Source organism: Panthera onca, chromosome A2 (assembly GCF_046562875.1).
Source record: "Panthera onca isolate mPanOnc1 chromosome A2, mPanOnc1 haplotype 2, whole genome shotgun sequence".
Lineage (NCBI taxonomy): Eukaryota > Metazoa > Chordata > Mammalia > Carnivora > Felidae > Panthera > Panthera onca.
Genome location: NC_138340.1, coordinates 55,682,759 through 55,705,931, shown reverse-complemented (window position 1 = coordinate 55,705,931; position 23,173 = coordinate 55,682,759). Strand labels below are relative to the sequence as shown.

The 23,173-nt window shown below is 50.8% G+C and overlaps 1 protein-coding gene and 1 non-coding gene across 3 annotated transcripts in view; both read right to left on the bottom strand.

The window, feature by feature from the left end:
- WNT7A (Wnt family member 7A) overlaps nucleotides 1-18,644 on the bottom strand; it is a 77,935-nt gene extending 59,291 nt beyond the window's left edge. The window contains exon 1 of one of the 2 annotated variants that reach the window (XM_060631877.3): nucleotides 18,063-18,644. Coding sequence is in view for 1 of the 2 variants with exons in the window: in XM_060631876.3 (XP_060487859.1) it covers nucleotides 3,048-3,118 (71 nt within the window). In the remaining variant the exon portion in view is untranslated. Of the gene's footprint in view, nucleotides 1-3,047; nucleotides 3,430-18,062 lie in introns of those variants that run through there. The other variant, XM_060631876.3, reaches the window with a different exon arrangement.
- LOC132679948 (U6 spliceosomal RNA) lies at nucleotides 14,578-14,681 on the bottom strand. The gene has a single exon (XR_009610433.1). It is a non-coding gene; the product is annotated as a U6 spliceosomal RNA (small nuclear RNA).
- Nucleotides 18,645-23,173: the final 4,529 nt, after the last annotated feature.

Here is a 23,173-nt window from a genome sequence, read left to right as displayed (position 1 = left end):
CCTTCCTCACACCAGCCCTCTTCTTGCCTCAGGCTCTTCCTCCCTCAGGTCCTTACCCGTCCCCTTCCCTGGAATCTCTCTGGTCCCCTGAGATGTCCAGGCTTGGCTTCTTGCCATCATTCATGTGACTTCAAAGGACACCTTCCTTGACCACCGCAGCTAAGGGAACCTGCCTCCACATCCCGCCCCTTATAACTTTCTATCACAGTCTCTGTTTTGTTTACTTAATTCTCTTTATGACTTACGGTCTTCTGAAATGTTTTAAAATGTGTTTGGTTTTGCGTGCCCACTTTGTTCCCACTTGTCTTATTAGACTATGAGCTCTTCGGAGGGGCATGGAGGCCGTCTGCTGGTTCACTAAATGGCTACTGAATGAATGAATTATGGAGCTTCAAAAATATCACTCAGAATAAGTACCTGTGTTCAACACAGCAGGTGCCCCCCAAATACGTGCTGAATGAAGCAGTGAACTTTGGCAACATCCCTACCATATGCCAAGGCAGTGTGGCCAGTGCTGCTGCAAACATTAGATACCTGGGACCTTCCTAAACAGCCCTGGCCGCCAGGAATCACCATATCCATTTCACATATCTGAAAACTGAGGCTCACAGAGATTGAGATCTGGGGGCCAGTGGGTCACAGATCTGAAATAGGAGACTCAGTAGAGCTCTCATTCATTCACCCGAGGCACTAAGAGAGAGTCTAAGACACCTAGAGCCAGACTATTTGAGATGTTTGAGGAAGAGGTGGCAAGTGGAGACGTTTTGGCCCCAAGTCGGGAGGAACCTGTGAACACCTGTGACCCCCAGAGAATTCCTACACCAGCAGACTGTAATGATTTATTAGGGTCAAAAATTCATAGGAACAATAATCTAGCAGCTAAGAGGTCAGGCCTAGGGTGCCATCCAAGCTTCCTTCACCTACTAGCTCTGTGGCCTTGGGCAAGTTACATCCCCTCTCTGTACTTCCGCTTCTCCATCACTAAAATGAGGATATTGATAATTAGTCCTCATCTCTCAGAGTGGCTGTGAAAATTAAAACATAGAAAGTGCCAGGCACATAGTATGTACTCGGTAAGTATGCTGCTCTCGTGGTTTTGATTATTATTGGATTTGCTGTCACAAGGGGATAGTGCTTGAGACACTTGCCCTAGCATCAGTCCTGAGCAGGGAGGAACCAGTCACATCCTGGGAGCTGGAAGGCTTCTGAAGGACCTTGGGACTTTACTCCTCATATCCATTTTACAGATGGATAACCCGAGGCTCAGGGAGCAGTGGGGCCGGGCCAAATTCACCCTGCAACTTCTTCTCCTGACCTGGACCTCTCCCTGCCCCAAAGGGCGACGTCGGTGCTGAAGGCAAGCGCCCTCCTAGCTCCCTCCCTCCCTGCAGGGCAGCTGGGCCCCCTCGGGGCCAGTGAGGTCTCCCGGCCGGCGGGAGGTCCGGCGGGCGGGGCAGCTAGGGGAGGTTATTTTCTGTTGTTTTCCCTTTCTCTCTCCCTTCCCTGGTCCCTCCGCCCCGTTTCTAATTAAAAAGAAGATAAAGCCTCACGCGGCCAGCGCCAATCAGCCCGACCGGCTTCCTGGATGCTGGATGCGCGCGGGGCGGCGGGGCGCGGGCCAAAATGAAGATTAAAGCAGGGAGAGAAAGAAAAGCCACCCAGACGCGGATGAATCAATAACACTTAAAACACACCCGCAGGCAGACAGAGCGCGAGCCCCGCAGCCGCCTCTCCGCCTGCGGTCGCCTCTCGGTCCGCGGTAGCGGCTGGCGGCCGCCTCGTCCGCTCTGTGCGCACCTGCTCGCACCGGCGGCTGTTCAACTTGCGAAATGCCCGCTCGCTCCGGAGACGCGGGGTGGGGAGAGGGGAGGAGTGGTTGTGGCAAAACACAAAGGCTCTGCCACACACACCCCCTCGCAGCAACCCCCGCAGTCCGCCCTCTCCCCAAGCCGAGCGGTCGGGGTCGGGGGAGGGGGGGTAGGGGGGGTGGTGGTCACCGCTGGAGGTGGGAAAGCAGCTTGTGTGAAACCTGCCAAGGTGGACCTTCCTTTAGCGTCAGAACCTCTACCAATCCCTAAAGCCCCCACTCCCGCCCCTCCGTGCTTCACACGCATTATCTCCGAAGTACAAAGGGTGACTGGCCCTGCAATTGCAGCTCCGAGACGCGTCCCGAGCCACCCCCTCCCACTTTCCAGCCAGAGCGCCGCCCCAGGCCCCACCTCCACAGAAATGCTGGAGTGAAGCGGGGAGGGCTGCTCCGCAGGCGCGCCAGCGGACTCGGGTGCCCAGTTTTAGGGGGCGGGGTGGCCCGCGTCTCTCTGGCGCTGGCTCTGCGAGCTTGTCTCTCTGGGTGTCTAGGGCCATCTCTCGTCCTACCTTTGTGTGTGTTCGTGGGGATGGGAGGAGCTGTCCCCTTGGCCTAGGAAAGGGCTCCAGGAGTACGAGGGTCCTCGGAAATCGGTGGTGTCAGGGCTCTGAGCAGCGGGTTTGTGCTTTTGCCATCGAAGGTCCCTCCCTTTAGGTACCTGTTCCCTGTTGCACGGACTAGCCCCACCTGCCACCCCGGGACTGCCCTGACTCCAGGAGTGGCTGTGCCCGCGCCTCTGTGTACAGAGTTCTTCTCGGGCTCCGGGGGCTGAGTTCCTTGGGAGCGGCTGTCGTTTCGGCTCCCGGCTCCGGAGCTCCTGAAGGACCTGCTGTTCCTATACCTGGGTCAGAAGTGTCCCTAGGAGGGGCTGACCCTTTGCAGCAGCTATAGCTCTCTTCAGAGTCCCCCAGGCCAGACCGTCCCTGCTGGTTGTCTCTGGTTCTTGGGGCTTCCAGACTCAGACATCCTCAGGATGGCCGAACCTCTGCCGGAGTCTCTAGAGCTGTGCGCGCCCCTGGGGCGCCCGCCTGCGGGGGACCTTTGTGCGCCCACGGCTCCCACACCGCGCCCACCCAGCCTCCCCGAGGGGCCGAAGAAGTTGGTGGCCGGCGGCCGACCCCCTCCCCAGGCCACACCAACTTTGCCGGGACAGCGTGCAGGAGATGCGAGCGGCCCTTACCCGATCCGGAGGTAGACCATGCCCAGGCTGAGAAAGAGGTGGCCCAGGCAGCGCCGCGCTTTCCGGTTCATAGTCCCCGCTGGCCGCCGGAGCCGCGGGCCGGGCAGTGCTGATCCCGCGGGCCGGCCCCGGCGGGGCTATCAACATAGCCCGCCCGGGAGGCGCGGGCCGAGGCGTCCCCGGGGCCGTCTGTCCGTGCGCCCGTCCGCGCGCTCGGCGCCTGAGCCTCGCCGGGAGCGCGGGAGCCACGGAGCGGGAGGAGGGAGGGAGGAGCGAGCGCAGCGCGGGGCGACGCCGGGCTGCGCGCGAGCGGCCGGTGCAAGTGTGTGAGGCGCGGGGAGTGCGGGGGCGCTGCTGCCGCCCGCCCCCGCCCCTCCCTCCCTCCCTCCTTTCTCCTGTCCCTCCCCCACCCCCTCCCCCGCCCGCCTCCCCGGAGCGCCCGCCCCGCACCCCAGAGCCCGCGGGACAGGGCCGCCAGCTCCAAGCGCGCGCTCACGCCTTGCCCCACGCGCTCCCGCGGCGCCCCCTCTCGGCTCCGGGGCGCCGAGCCGGGCAGGGGGCGGTGGAAGTCAGTTCGACCCCCACGCGTCGCTACTTCGCAAGTTGCGGGTCGAGCTGGCGCCCTGGGACTGCCCCTCGGGTTGAGAGGATCGAGCGCGACCGAAAACCCCCGCACCCTGGCTCGCCTCCTCGTCCTCCCCGCCCTGTGGAACGCTCAGAGCTGGGGGGCGGGGTGTTAGGTGGCACCCCGGTTCCCCCTTTCCCCAGGCTTCCGAGCCCAGCTTCAGGGGAGGGCGCCCCCTTCCGCGGAGCGGGGATAACTGATTCAGCATATTCCTCCCCGACCCCTGTCTATTAGAGGGGGTGCGGCAGGTGGGTGCCCAGGTAGGGCAGCCTCTTCTGGAATGCCGCTCCTAGCGGACTGCCGGAGTCGGGCGGAGGCCAGGATGCCCGGCACGAGACCCGGGCGTGGGCCTCCGGAGCCGCCCGAGGGCGCCAGGCTCCGCTGGCCGCTCAGCACGCGCTCGCGGCGACACCTGGCGGGCGCGGTGGGCGCTGTTATAGCTCCTCCTAGTTCCCTGAAACGGGGTGCTCGGAGCCTTCCAGCTGAGCAGAAATGCTGATCCCCTCCTATGATGTACACCCCAGAGTCCAGTTGAGCTAGGGGCTGGTGGACTCACGTTTTAGCTGAAGAAATTGAGGCTCGGAGACGCGAAGGTTTTTTCCCAAAGTCAGCAGCTAGTGAGTGGGAGAGGCAGATTGGAAACACCGCCCCCCACCCCCCACTCTAACCACCACCACGCCAGACCTGCCTCTCGTTCAGAATTGCTTTTCTAAATCTTCCCTGAAAACCGCTGTTCATGCATTCATTCACATTCCGCAAATGTCTATGCCAGGCATCATGGCAGGCCCGTGGACACAAGGAACACGAAGGACAAGGGACCTTCTTTCTTGGAGCTAGTGAGGGAGACAGACCAGAGAGAGGTAAACACATAATTTCAGACATCACAGCTTCCTGTGATGTGAAGATAATATAAAACAGAATGATGAGGGAGACAACACTGGGTGCCTAGGGATTATTTGAGATCTGAGCAGGTGGTGTTTGAGTTGAGAGCTGAAGGATGCAGGATCTGGGGTCCCAGCACTTCAAGAAGGAGGACAGCAGTGCAGAAGGTTGGAGGTGGGCATGAGCACCAGGAGGGGAAGTGGGGCTCTGCTCAAGAAAGAGAAAGGCGGCCAGTGGGATGGAAGGGAGGAGATGGGGGTACACAGATCCCACAGAGCTGTGTAGGCATGTCAAGGAGCTTAGATTTTAAGGGGAAGTTCAGTGGGAAGACATTGGAGGGATATGAAGAAGGATGACTCATCTCATTTGTGTGTTCAAAAGCTCCCCTTGGCTGCCCTGTGGAAAATCCACTAGTGGGGGAAGGGTAGGGCTGGGCAAAGTGAAGCCAGGCAGACCGGAGAGAAGACTACCCCATGGTCCAGGTATGAGACACTGGTGGTTTTAAAACATGACCACACAATTATTCCATGTGCCTCCCATTGAGAGGTGGGCTGTCTGTGCTCTCCCTGCTTAAATCTGGGTGGCTGTATGTGTGGCAGAAGTGATGCCACAAGACTTGCCACAGGCTAGGTCATAAGAGGCAGTGTAGCTTCTGCTTGTTGGCTGGAACACTCCTGCCAGAGCCCTGAGCCACCATGGAAGGGGTCTGGAGGCTGCCATGATGTGAGGAAGCTCAGGCATCGATAGAGGCCACATGTGGGTGTTCTAGTCCACAGTCCCAGCTGTGTTCAGCATCGGAGTCCTCCCAGCCCAGGTGCCAGACATGTGGATGATTCCAACCTGCAGCCACCAAGTCATCCCTGCCTTTGAGTCTTTCCGGCTGAGGCACCGTGGACAGGGGCTTCTGTGGTCATCCCTGATGTGCCCTGTCTAAATCTCCAAGCCCCATAATTTGGGAGTAGAATAAAATGATTGTTTTATGCCATTCTTTGGGGTAGGGTGCTTGTTACACAGCAATTGTAACTGAAACAACTAAGGTGGAAGGGGGGTGTGCAGGGAGAATGGAGGATGCTGGGCCTGGGCCACAAGAAGGTCTGACAGGACTTGGAAGGGCCTGGCCAAGAGAGGGGCAGGGAAGGGACAGAGTGGAGAGAGGGATGAACAGTGAGCCCCTAGGATGGCTGGAGTCCTGGATGGATGAAGGCAGTCATGAGTGATAGTGGGGGAGGGGGATTGGAGTAGCTAAGGGCTCGGGAGGAAAGTCACAAAGTCTGTCCTGGCCATGTTTTTCCTCCTGTACTCCTCCTCCTCCTCTCCTACCCTCAGATGCAGTCAGTGATGAGCTCTGAGCAGTCTTCCTCCAAAGCATCACCTAAATGTGTCCTTTCTTTTCTATATGCATTGTCATTCTCTTAGACAAAAGATTCACTCGTGTCACAAGTGTTGGGGGACACTCATGATCAGGATGTTGGGGTAAGTGCTGCGGACATAGCAGTGGATCAAATACATCCAGTGTCTGCCCTCCTGGAGCAACTCTTCTGAGGGCTGATTTGATTATCAGTCACACTGGTGGCACTTACTATGTACCAGGCACTGTCACCAAGAACTGTAGCACATTGACTCATTTAATCCTCTTATAATACTATGAGGTAGGTACTATTCTTATTTGTTAATATTTTTGTTATAATCATAATTATCATCATTTTATAGTATGGGTAAAATGAGTCATGGAGGGATGAAATAAAATCCCAAACTCCACAGCTACCACGTGGCAGAATTGGGATTTGAATTTACGGAGTTTTGACTTCAGCATCTGCTCTTAATCCTTCAATTATGCCTCCCATCTAATGGAAAAGAGAGACGTGGGCCACTGCAATAGGAAAAAAAAAGGTATTAGGCATCAAGATGGGGAATGCAAGGACTGTGGGAACACAGAGAAGGGGGCTCCAAATGGGTGGGTCAGGGAAGGCTTCCTGGATGAAGTGTTCCTAAACCGGGATCCAGAAAGAATGAGTTGGGGTTCACCGGGCAGAGTTTTTGAAGCCAGAGGAAGCAGGGCTCACTAAGGTCTGGTGAGTGAATGGGGCATCAGAGGGAATGGGGGTAGAGAGGGAGTCTGGGGACACAGAGCATATTAATAAGTTTGGGCAGGGGTGTCATACGGTCATAGTTATGCTTCAGAAGGTTCATGGCAGCTGTTACGCGGTATTGAGAGAAGGGGGCAGGGCATGGGGACAGGAGGTGTCACAGACATGCAGGGCAGAAGAGGTCCAGCCCACACAAGGGTGGTGGCAGATGGTAAGGAGACAAGCGGATGGATTTGAGAGCTGGTCTGAAGGCAGAATAGACAGAATGATGCATCTCCAAGGACAAGAGTCTGCCCTGGAGGCACTGTGGCTGGTGAGGACAACACAGAGATGGGACAGGGAGGAACAGGTGATGACCTTGGTTTTGGAGGTGCTGAGTTTGATGTGCCTGTAGGTCACTGAAGGGGCAGTTGAGTGAGTGTGCTGGGCACTCAGGAGGGAGCGTGTGGACTTTTGAGGGTGATGGTCTCCAGAGTTGGAAGTGGGCAGTCCTTCAAACCAAGGCATGGGTGAGACGTCAGAGAGGCCAAGAAGGCTGAGTGAGGACAGCCCAGCACAGAGCCCCAGTTCAGCACGATTTAAAGAACCAACTGGGCGGGGGCGTAGGGAGAAAAGCAGCCAGAAGCAAGTGAAGAAGACTGCCGGAGTGGGCAGGAAATTACTCAAAGAGCTAGAGAAGGAGCAAGTAGTTTTCAGGATCAGAGCTTGTAGGAGAAGCAAGGACTGAAAAGGGTCCAAACTCAACTCGAACATCCAAAGATCTTTACAGTCTGGCTGAAAATCACGTTTCCAGCCCCTACTTTTCCCAAATCCCCTGTGACCGTATCACAAAAAATTAGCAGGTTGCCACTAATGTTTACAAAATGGAAACAGACCAGAAAATAATAGGGCACTGTACATAATAAGGCTCCGATTGTGTGTGTGTGTGTGTGTGTGTGTGTGTATCGTAGGTTGTAATAAAAAAAAAAAGTTGAGATTGTTACTCCATCCTGTTATCCCCTTTTATATGTCTGGAATGCCTTTCCCCCTCCTTTTCCAACCTGGCTGATTCCTCTCATCCTTCAAGACCCTCCCAAAGTGAACTCATCTGAAGAGCCTTCCCTGGTTAACTTTGCCTCTGTCCTAGGCACTTAGTCCCTTTCTCATTCATCCATCCATCCATCCATCCATCCATCCACCAAACATTCACTGAAGATTAAAGTGTGCCAGGCCCCATGCTGGGTATGGGATACAGCAGGAAACACATTTTTTCTCTTTGAGCTCCATGGCCCCTGAGCTGATCCTGGCAGAATCCTTCCTCCCAGAAGGATGGCTGGGCTCACGTGCCTTCCTTTTCCATTAGACCCTGAGATCTTAGCAGACAGGCCCCTCTCTCCTGCATCTCTGTATCCCCAGCATTGATTGAGGACCATGGCTTGATAAAAAAGACCACAGACTTTGGGATCGAGAAGGCCTGGGTCTGAATACCAGCTCTGCCACTTAATAGCTGCAAAATCCAGGGCAGTTTCTTTAAAAGTGTATTCTAAGAGTTGTTGGGCTTTCACTGAGGCTAAAAATCTTTCATTCGACTGCACCTTTTTTAGCCTGCCAAGCATGCCTGGGGCAGGGGCACAGAGGGCCTTGGCCTTTGGCTCCCCCTGCTGGATGCAGAAGGAGAGGCTGCTTGGGTCCCCAGGACCGCATTATTAGGAACATGCATGGAGCACTGCTAGTTCTGGACTGGTTCAAATCTGGCTCCACTCTGTTATCTCCATGACCTTAGGCAAGTTACTTAAATTCTCCTTGCTTCAGTTCCCTCATCTGTAAACTGGGGATTATAACAGTTTCTGCCTCGTAGGGTTGTTGTGAGGTTTGAGACGCTACACGTCAAGTGCTTATGATGCTGCCTGGAACACAGCGAGTACCACGTGTGCAACTGTAACGTTAAACTAATGGAAAGGCCACAACCACCGCTTGGTGCCACCACCGATCCAGATAGGATGTCCACGTTTAAAACAGTCTCCATCATCGGATTCCCAGGGTTGGGATAGTAGAGTCTTCCCATTCGTATTTGTTTCTTTTGTTTCTTTGTTTGTGCTTCTAAGAAAACCTCAGCAACAGAAACCAGAGAAAAGGCCTGGAGCTGTTGGGAGCAACTGGGAGCAGCAGTGATTCCCGTGAAGCAGGCCCCCAGTGATCGGCATCTGGGAAAGGCTGTTGGAAAAGTGTGTGGGTTTTTAGTATGAGGGAATACTGGGAGCATGGGGCATGAGGCAGCTCTTCTATGGAAGCCAAGAGAATGAGGTTCTCCCTCGGTTTTGTCACTACCCTGTGTGGCTTTGAGAAAGTCCCTGAAATGTCACTCCTCACCTTCCCAGACCCACTCTAAAGTAGCCTCACCTTCAGCCTCCTGCCCTCCCTTCACCTATCTCCTCCCTTCACAGCACTGGCCACTTCATGGACCCTGCTTTTATTCTCACTGTTTCTTTCTTGTCTGTCTCCTCATGCTGGGGAGGGAGGGGTTTCCACGAGGTTAGGGGCCAGTGTAGGGTCCTGTTCACCATCATAGTGCAGTCCTTTTTTTTTTTTTAATGTTTATTTACATTTGAGAGAGAGACAGAGAGTGCGCAAGCAGGGGAGGAGCAGAGAGAGAGAGACAGAATGTGAAGCAGGCTCCAGGCTCCAAGCTGTCAGCACAGAGCCCAATGCGGGGCTCGAATTCACGAACCATGAGAACATGACCTGAGCCAAGTCAGATGCTCAACCGACTGAGCCACGCAGGTGCCCCCACAGTGCACTCCTAATAAGGAGTGTGAGAGAAAGTGGCTTGGTGGGGTCTCTCAGCAAGTGCAGCCAGAGCAGACCTCTCCGCTGAGAACCGAATGACACGCTTTGAGATGCAGTCCCCTCCTCCAGAAGCCATCCCTGGTACATTCCTCCACCAGGACCATTATTCGTCATGGGCCCCGCGCTGGCCCCCATCACAGCAGCCAGCTTGCTCTATCACCTTCGCCTGTATGCTGGTGTGCCCCCCTCACCTGGCGCGAGCACTTCCAGAAGAGGGTGCACAGAGGCTGCACTCCAGCGAAGCTCCCGGGACCCAGGGCCGACCAGCCCCTGTGGAGCCCCGGGTCAGGGGAAGAGGTGGAGGGAAGATGTAGATGTGGGAAAACGCCCACGTCCCCTGTGTCTGAGCAGGGCGGTGACCCAGTGTGGGTGTTCGAGAGTGAGGCGGGCCTCTGTTGTCTTGTAGCTGCCCAGCGTCCAGCCCCCTCGTGACTGTCACCCCAGCTCCACTTGGGGGGGCTCCCGCTGTGCGTCAGGCTGGTGGATGTGCTGCAGCCTTTCCCACGGAAGCTCCGCCTCCTCCACCTGCTTGGGGCTGCCCACCTCCAGGCCCACTCTCCCGGGATGGGGGCAAGCGGGACGAGAAGGGGGGCGCTCGCAGGCCACATTCCCATGGCCAGGAAGCAGCCCCAACACAGAGACCGCCCACCTGTTACAGTAAGGACAGGTTCCCTCCCTCTGAGCTATGACGGCATTCACCATTTACTGAGCACCCGCCATGTGCCAGGCTCCATTTCTTTGCCCCCTGGAAACACTCTTCTCCCAGGTAGTTTTATCAGTGGTTCCTTACTTCATGCGAGCAGCCCCTGCCCATTCATCCTGTCCCTTCTCAGCACTCCGCACACATCTTACCCTGGCTTTACTTAGCTTCCTAGCATTTCTTGCCACTCTCCAATTTTACAGGATGTATTTCTTTGCTGACTCATTTCTACCTGTTTTCCTGGCTGCCCTGTTAGCCCTACGAGGGAGGTATTTGTCGCTTCGCTGCTGCATTTCCGAGAAAGATGGCTGGCAAATAATCGGCCCTCGATGGATGATTGTTGGATAAGTGAATAATCGAACGGGTGTCATTTACCCCTCGTAACCACCTCATTCTCCAGAAGAGAAAGCTGAGATGTTGAGAGGTTCAGTCGGTTGTCCAGCAACTCTCTGAGTGTCTGGCACCCAGTGAGTGCTTAATAAAAGTTAACCGTCAATTTCCTTTCTGTCTCCACGTCTCCCCACCCTGCTAACAACAGGGGCCTCTACTCTGGTTTCATCTCCATCCCAGCCCTCCCACTGCTACGCACTAAGTCCATTCACCCCAGGTCAGTGATTCAGTGCTTAACACAGGGGGGCCAGGATGAATAGGGCTGAAGCACCCCGACTGGGAGGAGCTGGAACATGGGCATGCAGGCTGGAAAAGCAGCACCTCACTCCTCCTGCTGCCAGAGTCCCGTTAGCTGCTCGGCTGGGCGGCAAACCCAAAGGCCAGTTTGCAAATTTGAGGCAGAGCCCGAAGAGTGCAAAGAGACTGTCCGTCCCATAGATGGCGAGACTGAATCCAAAAGCAGGTACTAGAGGCTCCCAAGACATGGCCGGTTAGGGGAAGAGTCAGATGTGAAAGGCCGCTGAGGCTGCTGGGGCAGACCCAGCCTTGAGCCTCAGCTCAGCCACTTGCTTTGTGATCTTAGGAAAATAATTAGCCTCTCTCAGCCTCAGTTACCTCCTCTGTAAAACGGGGAGGATAATGGTGCTACCTCTGAGTCACATGAAATCATGCACGTAAAGCATTTATCAGAGTATCTGGCATATATCATGCACTCAACATATGACAGGTATTTGATGATGATGATGATGACGATGACAATGGTCATGACATATATTGGAACCCGGCCTTTGGGACCAGAAGGAATCTTAAAGGTCATCTGTGCCAGTGTTTCTCAAACTTCTTCATCCATCAGAATGACTTGGTTACAAATACAGATGCCCAGGTCCCCTCCAGATCAAGCAGGGCCTCCTGGCAGAGGTAGGAGTCGTTCTTCTGCTTCTAAGGAGCTCCCCAGCTACCGACCATGTCTGGCTTCATCGGAGCAGAGTCTGTTGAGGATCCAAATACTAGTGCAGTGCACAGACCCATGGGTTGGGAGGCAGAAGTCAGATTGAGTCGGCCTCTGACGGACTTACTCCGGAATCCTGGGCAAGCCCTCTGCCCTCTCTGAGATCCATCCTTTCCGTCTGTACCTTCAGCAGTTTGGGCAAGTCAAGCGCCTCATCCAGAAGCAAGCATAAGACCCGAGGCCTGGCTTGCCGTTATACGGCTAGAGCTTGGTGGTTTTGCTGGTGAGACTCCAGATCCACACAGGGAGCATGTGGAGAGGGAAGACGGTCACCATCTGAGCTCCCTGCTTTGGAGAGGCCAGTTGGCAGGCTCCCATTTCAAATCCCATCTTGGCATATGACCTTGAGTGAGCAGCTTAGCTCTGAGGTTCTGTTTTCTCATCCTGAAGGTAGAGATGCTCCTCCTCACGGCATAAGGTCTCTGAGAAGTCACTTTGGCAATGCATCTGGAGCTAGTGGGCCTTCTTAGATACACGAGTGCTCCAGCCACACGAGGCCTGGCTGATCACTGGCCAGCTGACCACAGGCTCCTGGTCACCTTGGGAGGACGGTGCTTATCACAATTCCACCCCCAAGGTCTTCCTCAGGATAATCTGTCCCGGGTGATTCATCTCGTGGGCTGGGCCCTTCCTCTCAGGCCTGAAATATCTCCCTCCCTTCACCATTCCTGGGTCAGGCCTGTGACCCCTGCCATGTGACTTCCTCTGGGGACTGGCCCTGGGCTCCTGCCTGCCTGCCAGCCCTCCAGTCCCCGGCTAGTGACCCATTCTGGGCCTGACATATCAGGCAGGGCTCAGCTAGGGCAGAGGAAGCCCACAGCTTGTTGTGCTGGGGAAAAAGTGCATTCCCCACGTCCGGCCCTCACCCTGGCCCAGCCACACCTCTGCCTTCAGCAGGCTGGGCTTCCGCCGCACATCCTGGCCTAACCTGACCTGTTTATCACCCAGTTCCCACGTGGTGCCCTGCCCCTCAGGCACACACATTCCCAGGGAGGATTCTGGGCTGGCTGGAGCAGAGGGGTTGGCCAGTGTGCCTCACAACTTAATGGAAGTCACCCTTTTCTGGAGCCAAAGACAGCTCTTTGGAGGAGATGTGGACCCACATCCCAGCTCCACTGTGAACTTGCTGTGTAACCTTGGACAAGTGAATCTACCTCTCCGGATCTTAGTTTACCTAATTTTAAGTAGAGAGAAAAATACCTCCATCTCCAGTTGTTGTACACTTTAAATAAGATAATACAGTCTTACTGATGTCTGTGCTTCACCTCCAACCAATTAAATCGGAATCTGAGGGATAGGTCCCAGGCATTGGATGCAGCCAGTGATGGAAACCGCTAGTGTGGAATATTGTTAAGAGCCAAAGCTTTGGAGGAGACCAACATGAGTTTGGATTCTGGCCATGTTATATAAGTATGGACCATTGAATAGATTATTAGCCTCTGTTTACCTGCCCATAAGATCGGGATGACAGTACTTACTTCCCAGTGCTGTTATGAGAACTAAAAGGAGTAACACATATTATGCGCTTTGCACATGTGAGCACCCCAAGCGACCCATGTGAGGACAAGCACCTTGTCACTTCACCACTGTACCCACTACAGCTGGCTCTGCGCCAGAGTCACATTTGGCATTTCAAACAAATATATGAACGTGAGTAAGTGTTATCACCATAGGTTAAAAAGCGATGAAGAAATATCACTTATCATGACCTGCCAGAATGAATAAAATTAAAAACAAGGAAACAACACATGTTGGCGAGGATGTGGAGAAAGGAGAACCGTCTTGCACTGTTGGTGGGAATGCAAACTGGTGCAGCCGCTCTGAAGTACGTGTGGAGATTCCTTAAAAAGTTAAAAATAGAACTACCCTATGATCCAGCAATTGCACTACTGGCTATTTACCCAAAGGCTACAAAAAGACAGATCTGAAGGGTCACATGCACCCCAGTGTTTATAGTAGTATCATCAACAATAGCCAAACTAGGGAGAGAGCCCAAAAGTCCATTGGCTGATGAACGGATAAAGATGTGGTATATATATGTATACATATTTGTTAATTTTAAATAGAGAGAAATATACATATATATAATGGAATAGATATATATATATATATATATATATATATATATATATATATATATCTATGTCTATCTATCTATCTATCTAGATACATAGTGGAATATTACTCAGCCATCAAAAGGAATGACATCTTGCCACTTGCAACCACGTGGATGGACCTAGAATGTATGATGCTAAGTGAAATAAGTCAGTCAGGGAAAGACAAATACCATATGATTTCACTCATATGTGGAATTTAAGAAAGAAAACAAATGAACATGGGGGGAAGAGAAGAGAGGCAACCATAAAACACACTTTTCACGACAGAGAACAAACTGAGGGTTGATGGAGGGGAGGTGGGCGGGGCATGGGCTAGATGGGCGATGAGTGTTAAGAAGGGCACTTGTTGTGATGAGCACTGGGTGTTCTATGGAAGTGATGGATCACTGAATTCTCCTGAAACTAATATAATACCTTATGTTACCTGGAATTTCAATAAAAACTTGAACAAAAAATAAATAAATAATAAAATAAAATAAGAAACATCAGTTATCATGAGACAAAACTTCTGTCTTTTGACAGACTTAAAAACGTACAGATCCCAGCATCTGTTGCTGCTAGGAGTGGCCATGGCTCTGTGGCGGCCACTGAGATGTAGGTGGAAGTCACAGGTTCTTCGTCCCTTGCGTTTTCCCCTCTTTGTGGTCCTCGGGCTGCCATCTTGAGAACAGCAGAATGAAAAACTAGGAGGATCCTGGACTCACCGGCCTGGGTGAGCTGCCCTTGCAGCCCAGAAGGCAACTCTGGGCTTTCGTTTTTCCCCCAAGTGAAAAGAAGATAGACTTCTTGTTGTTTAGGCCTCTGGTTGGGGAATTTTTGTTTCTGATAGAAGGAAAACAGATGCTTTGGACCACCTCATTGTTCTACTGTCTTTTTTCTTTTCTTATCTTTTCTTTTAATATGGAACACTTCACGAATTCGTGTGTCACCCTTGCACAAGGGCCATGCTAATTTCTGTGCTGTTCCAACCTTAGTATATGTGCCCCCAAAGCGAGCACACTCATTTTTCTACTTTCTGTCCATAGTCATCAGACTCCAGATAAATCTATGCCAAGAGGACCCACTAAGAGGGCTGAGGACTTCCTGGTACCACAGAAATCCCGGTCCTGAATGTGATCCCTTGGAGTAGAGCTAGCCATGCGTTCCTATCCACGCTCCTCTGGCCTCCTCAGAAGGTTCAGAAAGAGGGCGTGCCTCCCCCATGCCCCCTAAAACTAAAAACTCATGGCTCCCATTGCTCTCCTGAGCACTGTCTCTGCAGTCAGGCGAATATAGATGAGAATCTTGACTATTGCAATGTTTTGCCACGGGCAAAGTGTCTTTGAACAAGCCTGATGTCACATTTGTCAGTGGGACTATGTCAACCAAGAGATACAGTTAGACAGGGAACTTGGAAGGAAAAGACAAAGTAACAGGACCAGAGGTAAGCAGTGCTTCCAAATAAACTCAGCACTAGGTCTAAACATCCTAGGGAAGGGAGGTGGCAGAGTAAATGTGATTATCACAGACCTTGGCATTATAAAAACAATAGCCCAGCAGCAGAATGTTGGGCGTGGGCAAGGAAGAGAGTGTGAGGGCCTTACTTACTTTTCTCATCCTTCATGGTAGGGAAAAATAGAGTGGAGTGAAATGTGTAATTAAAAAAAAATACATGACTCCCAACTTCTTAATATTCTTCAAAATCTTGGGAGGTCTTGTAGGAAATAATATCCGATACGGTAACAAACCAACGAGTAAAGTTAGAACTGCTTTTATTTCCATTAAATTCTTTTTCTTTCGTTAAATTCAAAAATCAGTAAGCTCCATATGTTATTTTAAAATTTAGCATACAGAATAAGAAATAGGTGTACTGTGAAGAAGCATCATGGGCAAATGGAAAAGAGATGGATGACTGACTCAACAAAGATTTTTGGAAAACTACTTAGTGAAGAATAACTAAGCGTTTAACTTACACCATAGTAACGGCTTTATTAGAGATTTTAGTGTAAACAATAAAACTCTAAAACACTAGGTGAAAACAGATGTGTCTTTTAACTGGCATGAAGGTAAAAAGGTATCTTTTCTAAGATAAGATAAAGGCAATGAAAGAGATCACAAAGGAAAAAAATGATGTAATGAAGTTAAAATTTCTGTACATTATAAAAAGCGAACACAAAACTATACGCAAAATATTCAAGTACATATTCAGTTAGGTAAAAATAATTTTGACTAGAGGTAGCTATCCTTGATACATAATAAAAGGCTCTAAAAATCACGATTACTCTAGTAAAGAAGAACATGGATAGCCAATTCTTGATTGAAAAAACATTAATTACCACAAATATATAAAAAATCACCAAACTCATTGCTAGAGAAATAGGCAATAGAGCCACAATAAAATACTATTTATAATCTGTACACTTGACCAAATATACTTTAAATGTGAATTTCCAGCACTCACTGAAACAGGTATTCATGAGGGGCACCTGGGTGGCTCAGTCCATTAAGCATCTGACTCTTGAATTTGGCTCAGGTCATGATCCCAGGGTCATGGGATCAAGCTCTGCATCGGGCTCCCTGCTGAGCATGGAGCCTGATTAAGATTCTCCCTCTCTCTCTCTCTCTCTCTCTGCCCCTCTCCTCCACCCCACGTGCTCCCACCCTCGCTCTCTCTCTCTAAAATAAAAACAAACAAAACAAAAAAAACAGGCACTCATGCATTATTTGTGAGTCTATAAATTAATACTAATTTTAGGAAAGCAAACTGAAAATCATCTCAAAAATATTCATAGTCCTTAAATGAGTAATCCTACTTCTAAAGATATAATCAGAGATAGTTTCACAGATATATGCACATGCAAAGATGTTTACAGCAATGTTATTTATAACAGTGAGAATTAGCAATAATCAAAATGTCCAACTTTAGGTAAATAAGAATAAGTTACGATTTATAATTCATGAACTTGATAGAATATTATGCAGCCATTATAATGTTGCTTCCAAAGCATATTTAAAGACTTGGAGTGGCGCCTGGGTGGCCTAGTCATTTAAGCGTCTGACTTCAGCTCAGGTCATGATCTATCAGTTCATGAGTTTGAGCCACGCGTGGGCTCTGTGCTGACAGCTCGGAGCCTGGAGCCTGCTTCGGATTCTGTGCGTCCCTCTCTCTCTGCCCCTCTCCCACTCATGCTCTGTCTGTCTCTCTCTCAAAAATAAGTAAACATTTAAAAAAAAATTTGGAAATTTTTCATTATTTAACATTATTTCATTATTCATTATAACATTATTTCATTATTTCATAATTAGTTAAATAAAAACTCAGGACTCAAGTTTATATTTGTAATTGTTAAAATAAACATTACAAATGGAAATCAACAAAAAAATTAGCATACAGAGTGTGATCCCACTTCATAAAATTCTTTCGTTTCCTTCTTTCCTTTCTTCTACCCTCCCTACCTTCCTTCCACCCAAACCTTCTCCTTCCTTCTCTCCTTCTTCCCTCCTGCAATATATATGCCTAGAAGGATATCTGGAATGATGTTGCCTAATATTATTCCTGCATATCTGGGGTACTTGAATATATGTGATCCCCCCTCCCATTTTGGCAGTATTTTGCTGTATAGTGTGGATTCTTTACAAAGCATTTCGTATTTTTATAAGACAATAAAATCACTTTCCAAAAAATTAATCATACCTACTTCTGTAGGGTTTTCAAGATAACCAGGCAAGCACGCGGCACAGTGTGGGAAGCAGCTTTCTGAGACCGCCCCAAGATTCCTGCCTTGTGCTGGACATGCCCTGTACACGCAGCTCCTACCTAGAAGGTCCCCTTTCCTTCGGTAACTTTCTACTCATCCTTCAAAACCTACCCAATGTGAAACATGTCCTGACACCTATGCCCCATTAATCAGACTCCTTCTCCAGACACACAGACTCTGAGCAGGGACAGCTCAGACAGCAGAAAAGGTTAGAGTGCCTTCAAAAAGCAGCAGTGTCCAGGAGTGACTGCTCAGAAGTTTGGGGCACCTAAACCACCTGGGACAGCCCCGCTCCTGCTTTACCGACCCTTGTCTTCAAGCACCCCTCATTCCACTTTCTCGCCGGTATCCTTCCAACAACTGTTTTTACGCAAATTAGTAAATTCAGCTTCTGCAGCCTACAACTCAAGCCGCCAACTGTTGCCGTTTTCCCGGCACCGAGTTCAAAGCTACTAAATGTTTCTGGAATGAATCTATCTCAGTCACACACAGAGTTGTTATAAGAGGCTATCCTTGCCCCAGGCCAACTTTCTAAAGGATGGGAAACGGGACTGACACCTGTGCAGCCTCTTTCTGAGCTGTCTTGGGCTGGAGGGCAGGGCAAGCGCAGACGGTTCTTGCTCGCTAAGGAGCTATGCCTACCTTAAGGAGAGGAAACGGATTCAGCGCGTCTAAGCGATGTGCTCAAACCACTGGGGCAAAGCAGAGAGCCAGGTCTTCTAAAACACGCCCAGTCTGGTCTTGAGTGCTCCCGGAGGATGCTGGGCCGGAGATCATCCTGCGTCCACACTCACTCAGCACATAGATGGCTTTGCACACGTGCTCACTGGATCCCGAATCCTCCAAGTAGCCTCAGGAGAGCGGAATTTTCAACAGCTTCCTGGTGCAGATTGAGAGACGGAGACTCAGGGAGGGGAGGTGCCCCAAGTTCATCCAGTTGTGACATGGGAGGCCCTGGACGCGACGCCAAGTCCGCCAAACTCAGAACCGTCCCTCAATCCGCGAGGCCACCGCGATGACGTAAACCCTGGGAGACCCTTTCGGGGTCACCTGGGACCAATTCCCCCAGAGCGGACCACCGGTAAGTGAGGAGTTGGCAAGTGCACGGGCGTGCGGGGGAGCTTCGTAGGCGACTGAAGAAGGGAACGAGGTGTGCCCGGTGGAGGGTGGAGCCGAGCTGTGCGCGACACAACCCGAGGTGGGCCTGGCCGGACCCAGCAGACCGCTGCGTGACTAGCCACGGTGAAGGTGAGAAATTACGAGATTCCACAGGCTCAGAGGCTAAGCACGTGTGAGCCGAGCGAAGCCTCGAGTGGGGCCGAAAGGGGCCGAACGCGGGCCGAGCGGAGCCGAGAGAGGCCGAGTGGAGCCGACTGGTGCCCGGAGCGAGTCGGGTGGAGCCGAGTGGTGCCAGGAAGAGGCGAGCGTCAGCGCAGAGAGTCACGTGGAGCCGAGCGGGTGACAGGAACGAAGCCGAGTGGGTCACGGCTAGCGGAGGCGATGGGAGCGTGCAGAGGTGAGGCTGCCCCGGAAATCCTGTAGCACATCGTCTCTGGACCCCTCCTTTCCAGGACCAATGGGAAAGCCGTGCGCTCCGGTTTCCCGAGCCTGCGAAGTAGCTTCAGAGAGACTCTCTTCTTTGGTGGCCTCAGTTTCCCCCCTTGTACAATTAGGGTAATGGAGGGAGGCAGAAGACGTAGCCTTTCTTAAGCCCTCCCCCTCAGAGGATGATGCGGACTTTTCATATTTTCTAGTGGGATTGAATGTTCCCTCTTTCGTTGGTGTTCGTCCTGGGGAATGTCACTTGAAAGACCGTTTTTCTGGAGCCATAATTAAGCCTCATTTTCCGGGCGTGCGGTAGATGCATAACCTGGAGGTCCAGAGGGTACATGTGTGACACGGCTGATGCACGGTTAAGCCTTGCCTGGTCCCAAAGTCCAACACGGTTACATGAAACAGGAGCTCTCTGGGGCCTGAGCAGTGAAGGAGTCACAGATGGGGAGAGGGTCTTTGCTCTTAGCAGGGCAACCTCGCTCAGCCTCCTTGTTTTCACCTGTAAGGTTAGGAGACTGATGCCTGCTGGTCAGGCTTGTGAGATGCCTTATTCTCACAAAGGTGCTGGGGGGGATGGATGGGGTAGGGGATCTGCACTTTGACAGTATTATCATGGCGTCTTTCTATTGTGAAATGTGCCCCTTTCATTTTTTAAGAAGAACTCTTAAGGTTCTAGGCAGTGTGGATAGAGATGTGAGCAAGTCAGCTGATAATCCCTGCTCGTGTTCCGGTAGAAGGCAGCTATTCCTATGATCTGGCCCAAGAATTCCGATAGTAAGCATAGGCTTGGACCTGCTGACCCCATAAGCACCTGATGCCTTCTTGAAGCCCATGCCTATATGCCTGCACCTGAAGTGTTCTAAAACACACATCTGATCACCTCACTGAGGTGCTAACAGCCCTTCAGTGCCTGTGAAACACAGGCTTCCTTCAGGAGCTGGCCCCAGTCTGTTTCTCCATTGGCATCTCCCTTCCGTCCCTAAATTTTCAGGAACACCTGGCTACTCACCCCTCCCAGAGTCTATCAACTCCCTCATACCTCTGCTGTATGTTTTTTTTTTTTTCTTGTTTAGAAATGCTGATCTCGATACTGACACAAGATGGCGCCGAAACTGTATTCAAAGCTTTCTCCAGTAGCCCCTGAGTACTGGCTACCTGTAAACTTGGCTTGGTTGTTGGAACTTTTAGAAAGACCCTCGACAACTTGTTTTATAAACTTAGGTTAGGTGTTTCTAGTACAACTCTCGATGAATTTTATTTATCTCATTAATGTTCCAGATAGAAACAGGAACGCTTACCTACCCAGTGTTTCGGTACGGTCATCTATCCTTGGACAACAAGCCCCATAGTGGTACTCAGAAGCTAGTTCAGGGTCCGAATTCACTCATAGCTTCTTCATACAACCTTTGGTGCCTGGATGCTTCAGGGACCTTGGCCAAGGTTGGGAACATCCCCTTCCCTTTGTCGGGCTGTTTTTTCATAAACCAGGAAAAAGAATTCCATCAGAAGGATTTTTTTCCCTGCAAAGTTCCATTTATCTTCCACCCAAGTAATATTAGGTAAAAATCAGATAGTGTTACTTGCCTTGGTTTCTTGGTGAAATATCTAACATTTCAGATGTGTGAAATTGTAGGTCCCTCCCCATCGTAGGAGGAGCCACAAAATGGATTTTTGCTTGATGTCATGAAGCAGTCACGACCTGGTCTCTGCTGCCAGATAGTGAGGGGATAGTCCATCCTTTTATAGATGAGTTTCCACCAAGGACAGTCTAATAGAATGAAAGGAAATATGAGAATTATTAAACGAGCTATTATTTTGCCTTGTTCAGATTTCTATTTCTGGTCATGTTGCACAATGTGTATAATGAACTTTAGTTGTATTCGTCAAGCCTGTGTTTTGCACAGGGCAAATGGCCAACAGTCTCACTAATTTGTCCCAAGATCTTTTTTTTTAATTTTTTTAAATTTTTATTTATTTATTTTTTTTTTTGAGAGAGAGAGAGAGAGAGAGAGAGAGAGGAAGACTGCAAGTGGGGGAGGGGCAGAGAGAGAGAGAGAGGGAGAGACAGAATTGGAAGCAGGCTCCAGGCTCTGAGCTGTCAGCACAGAGCCTGACGAGGGGCTTGAACCCACAAACTGTAAGATCATGACCTGAGCCAAACTCGGACGCTCAACCAACTGAGCCACCCAGGCACCCCATTTCCCAAGATCTTTTGACCTGAGTAGACTCCCTGGAATTGAGTAGTGCCTCTTTGGAGAGTTTTGTCCTTCTCCACCTCTCAGCCTTATTTCTTCATCTGTGAAATCGTGCTCATAATCCCTATTCCACGGAGTTGTGAGAATTCATTCAGTGAGATCTGACAAGTGAAAAGGCTTTGAAAGCTGTGGTGTTGGGGGCAGGATAATGAAGGCTGCTGTCAGACTCCACAGCATATTTGGGAAGTGAGAAAAAGTCATCCCTTTCTCCGGGTAGACTCAAACCAGTGCCAGGGTGCATTGCTTGGTGGATTGAGTTGATTGGATTTCAGCCGCATTTGCCCTTGTGGCCAGACACCCAAGGATGCAATCTACACAGTGGTGGTGGCAGCCCTGTGGATCAAGTCCAAATTCACACAGGGGTGCCTGCCCAGAGTGCCTCTCCCATGCACACACCCTGAGTTTAAAACAGAGTGAGGCCATCAGTGTCTTGACTGTAAAGGATCATTTCACCTCTTATGCTTTGCACATGTGGATCCTGCTGCCTTGCATGCTCCTTCCCTTACTCTTGCTGTCTCATTGAGCTTGTGCTCAGCCATGAAGACCCACCTTAGGCGCGTCTTCTTTAGGTGCTCCTAATTTGATCACTTCTACTTTTGTGGTCTTTCTCCTTGATCTGAGTACACATTCTGTCCTCGCCCTGATGCAATTATCCTTTCTGTTCTGCCTCCCTGCTAGCTTTGGACACTGATGAAGAGACAGACCCAGAGAGTTGGCCCCCTTGTGTCCCAGACAGGTCCCATCTTCAGCATGTGAGCTTGTAATACAGCACAGTTCTTTCAACAGAGTGGCCACTCTGATGAGAAAGCTGCCCAGGGCCAGGGAACATGACTCATTTACCTCGTCCTGTCCAGTTTGTGACAGTCCAGGGCCCAAGGGATTGGTGCTGGTGTCTGTTGACTGATTCATTGACTGTATCTCATCCTTTCCTGCCCTAGCCCTGAGCCAAGGCATGGAGCCCAGGGAACCATGGAGCTGAGTAAGGGAAAGGCAGTTCGGGAATAGAGTTTTCCAGGAGCAAGAGGAGGGGAATTCAGGGATTGTCTTTTTAAATTTTTATTTTTTTTTTATTTTTAGAGAGAGAGAGAGAACATGCAAGTGGGGGAGAGGGGCTAAGAGACAGGGGGGAGAGAGAGAGAGGAAGAGAGAATCCTAAGCAGGCTCTACACTCAGCATAGAGCCCAACACGGGGCTCAATCCCACAACCCTGGGGTCATGACCTGAGCCAAAATCAAGAGTGAGATGCTCAACCAACTGAGCCACCCAGGTGCCCCCAGGGATTGTCTTTTAAATTTGTTATCAACACCTAAAATGTATACATTCATTATCCTTGTGAAAATAAAAACATTGTAGATCAGGCTGAGGTTCACCTTGTCTGATGCACCCAGTTCAAGCGCCATCCCAGAGGTAGCTACTGGTCCACGTGGATCGGTCTCTACATGTGCTTTTTATACGTGTCTGTCCATTAGGGTACATGCCGGCTGCAGTGCCCAGAAAGCTCCCAAATGTCAGTTGCTTAACATAAAAAAGTTTATTCCTCACACTGCATGGTGTGATGTGCTCGGGAGGCAACTCTGGGCAGCAACCCCAGAAGGTGGTTTGGGGTCTGGGCTGGAACAGCTTGTCGCTCTGCCAACTCCTCGACCCCTGCTTCTGGCCTGTGAGAGGAATACTTAGGGGGACATTTGAAGCTGGGGGCAGCATATGCTACCTGTTTCCTTCTTCCACCAGCATGAACCCAGTCATGTGGTCTGAAGTAAGTTCAAGGAGTCTGGGAAGTGAGGATTTGTGAGCACCTGGCAGATCTTGCCACAATAGATATGGGTATCAGTAGAATGTATATTGTGTCATGGCATGTGACTAGATGATAGACTAAAAGTGCTTGGATTTGGGGTAGATGGTAAAACCTTGGATTGCGAGTAACTTGTTCTGGGAGTGTTCTGT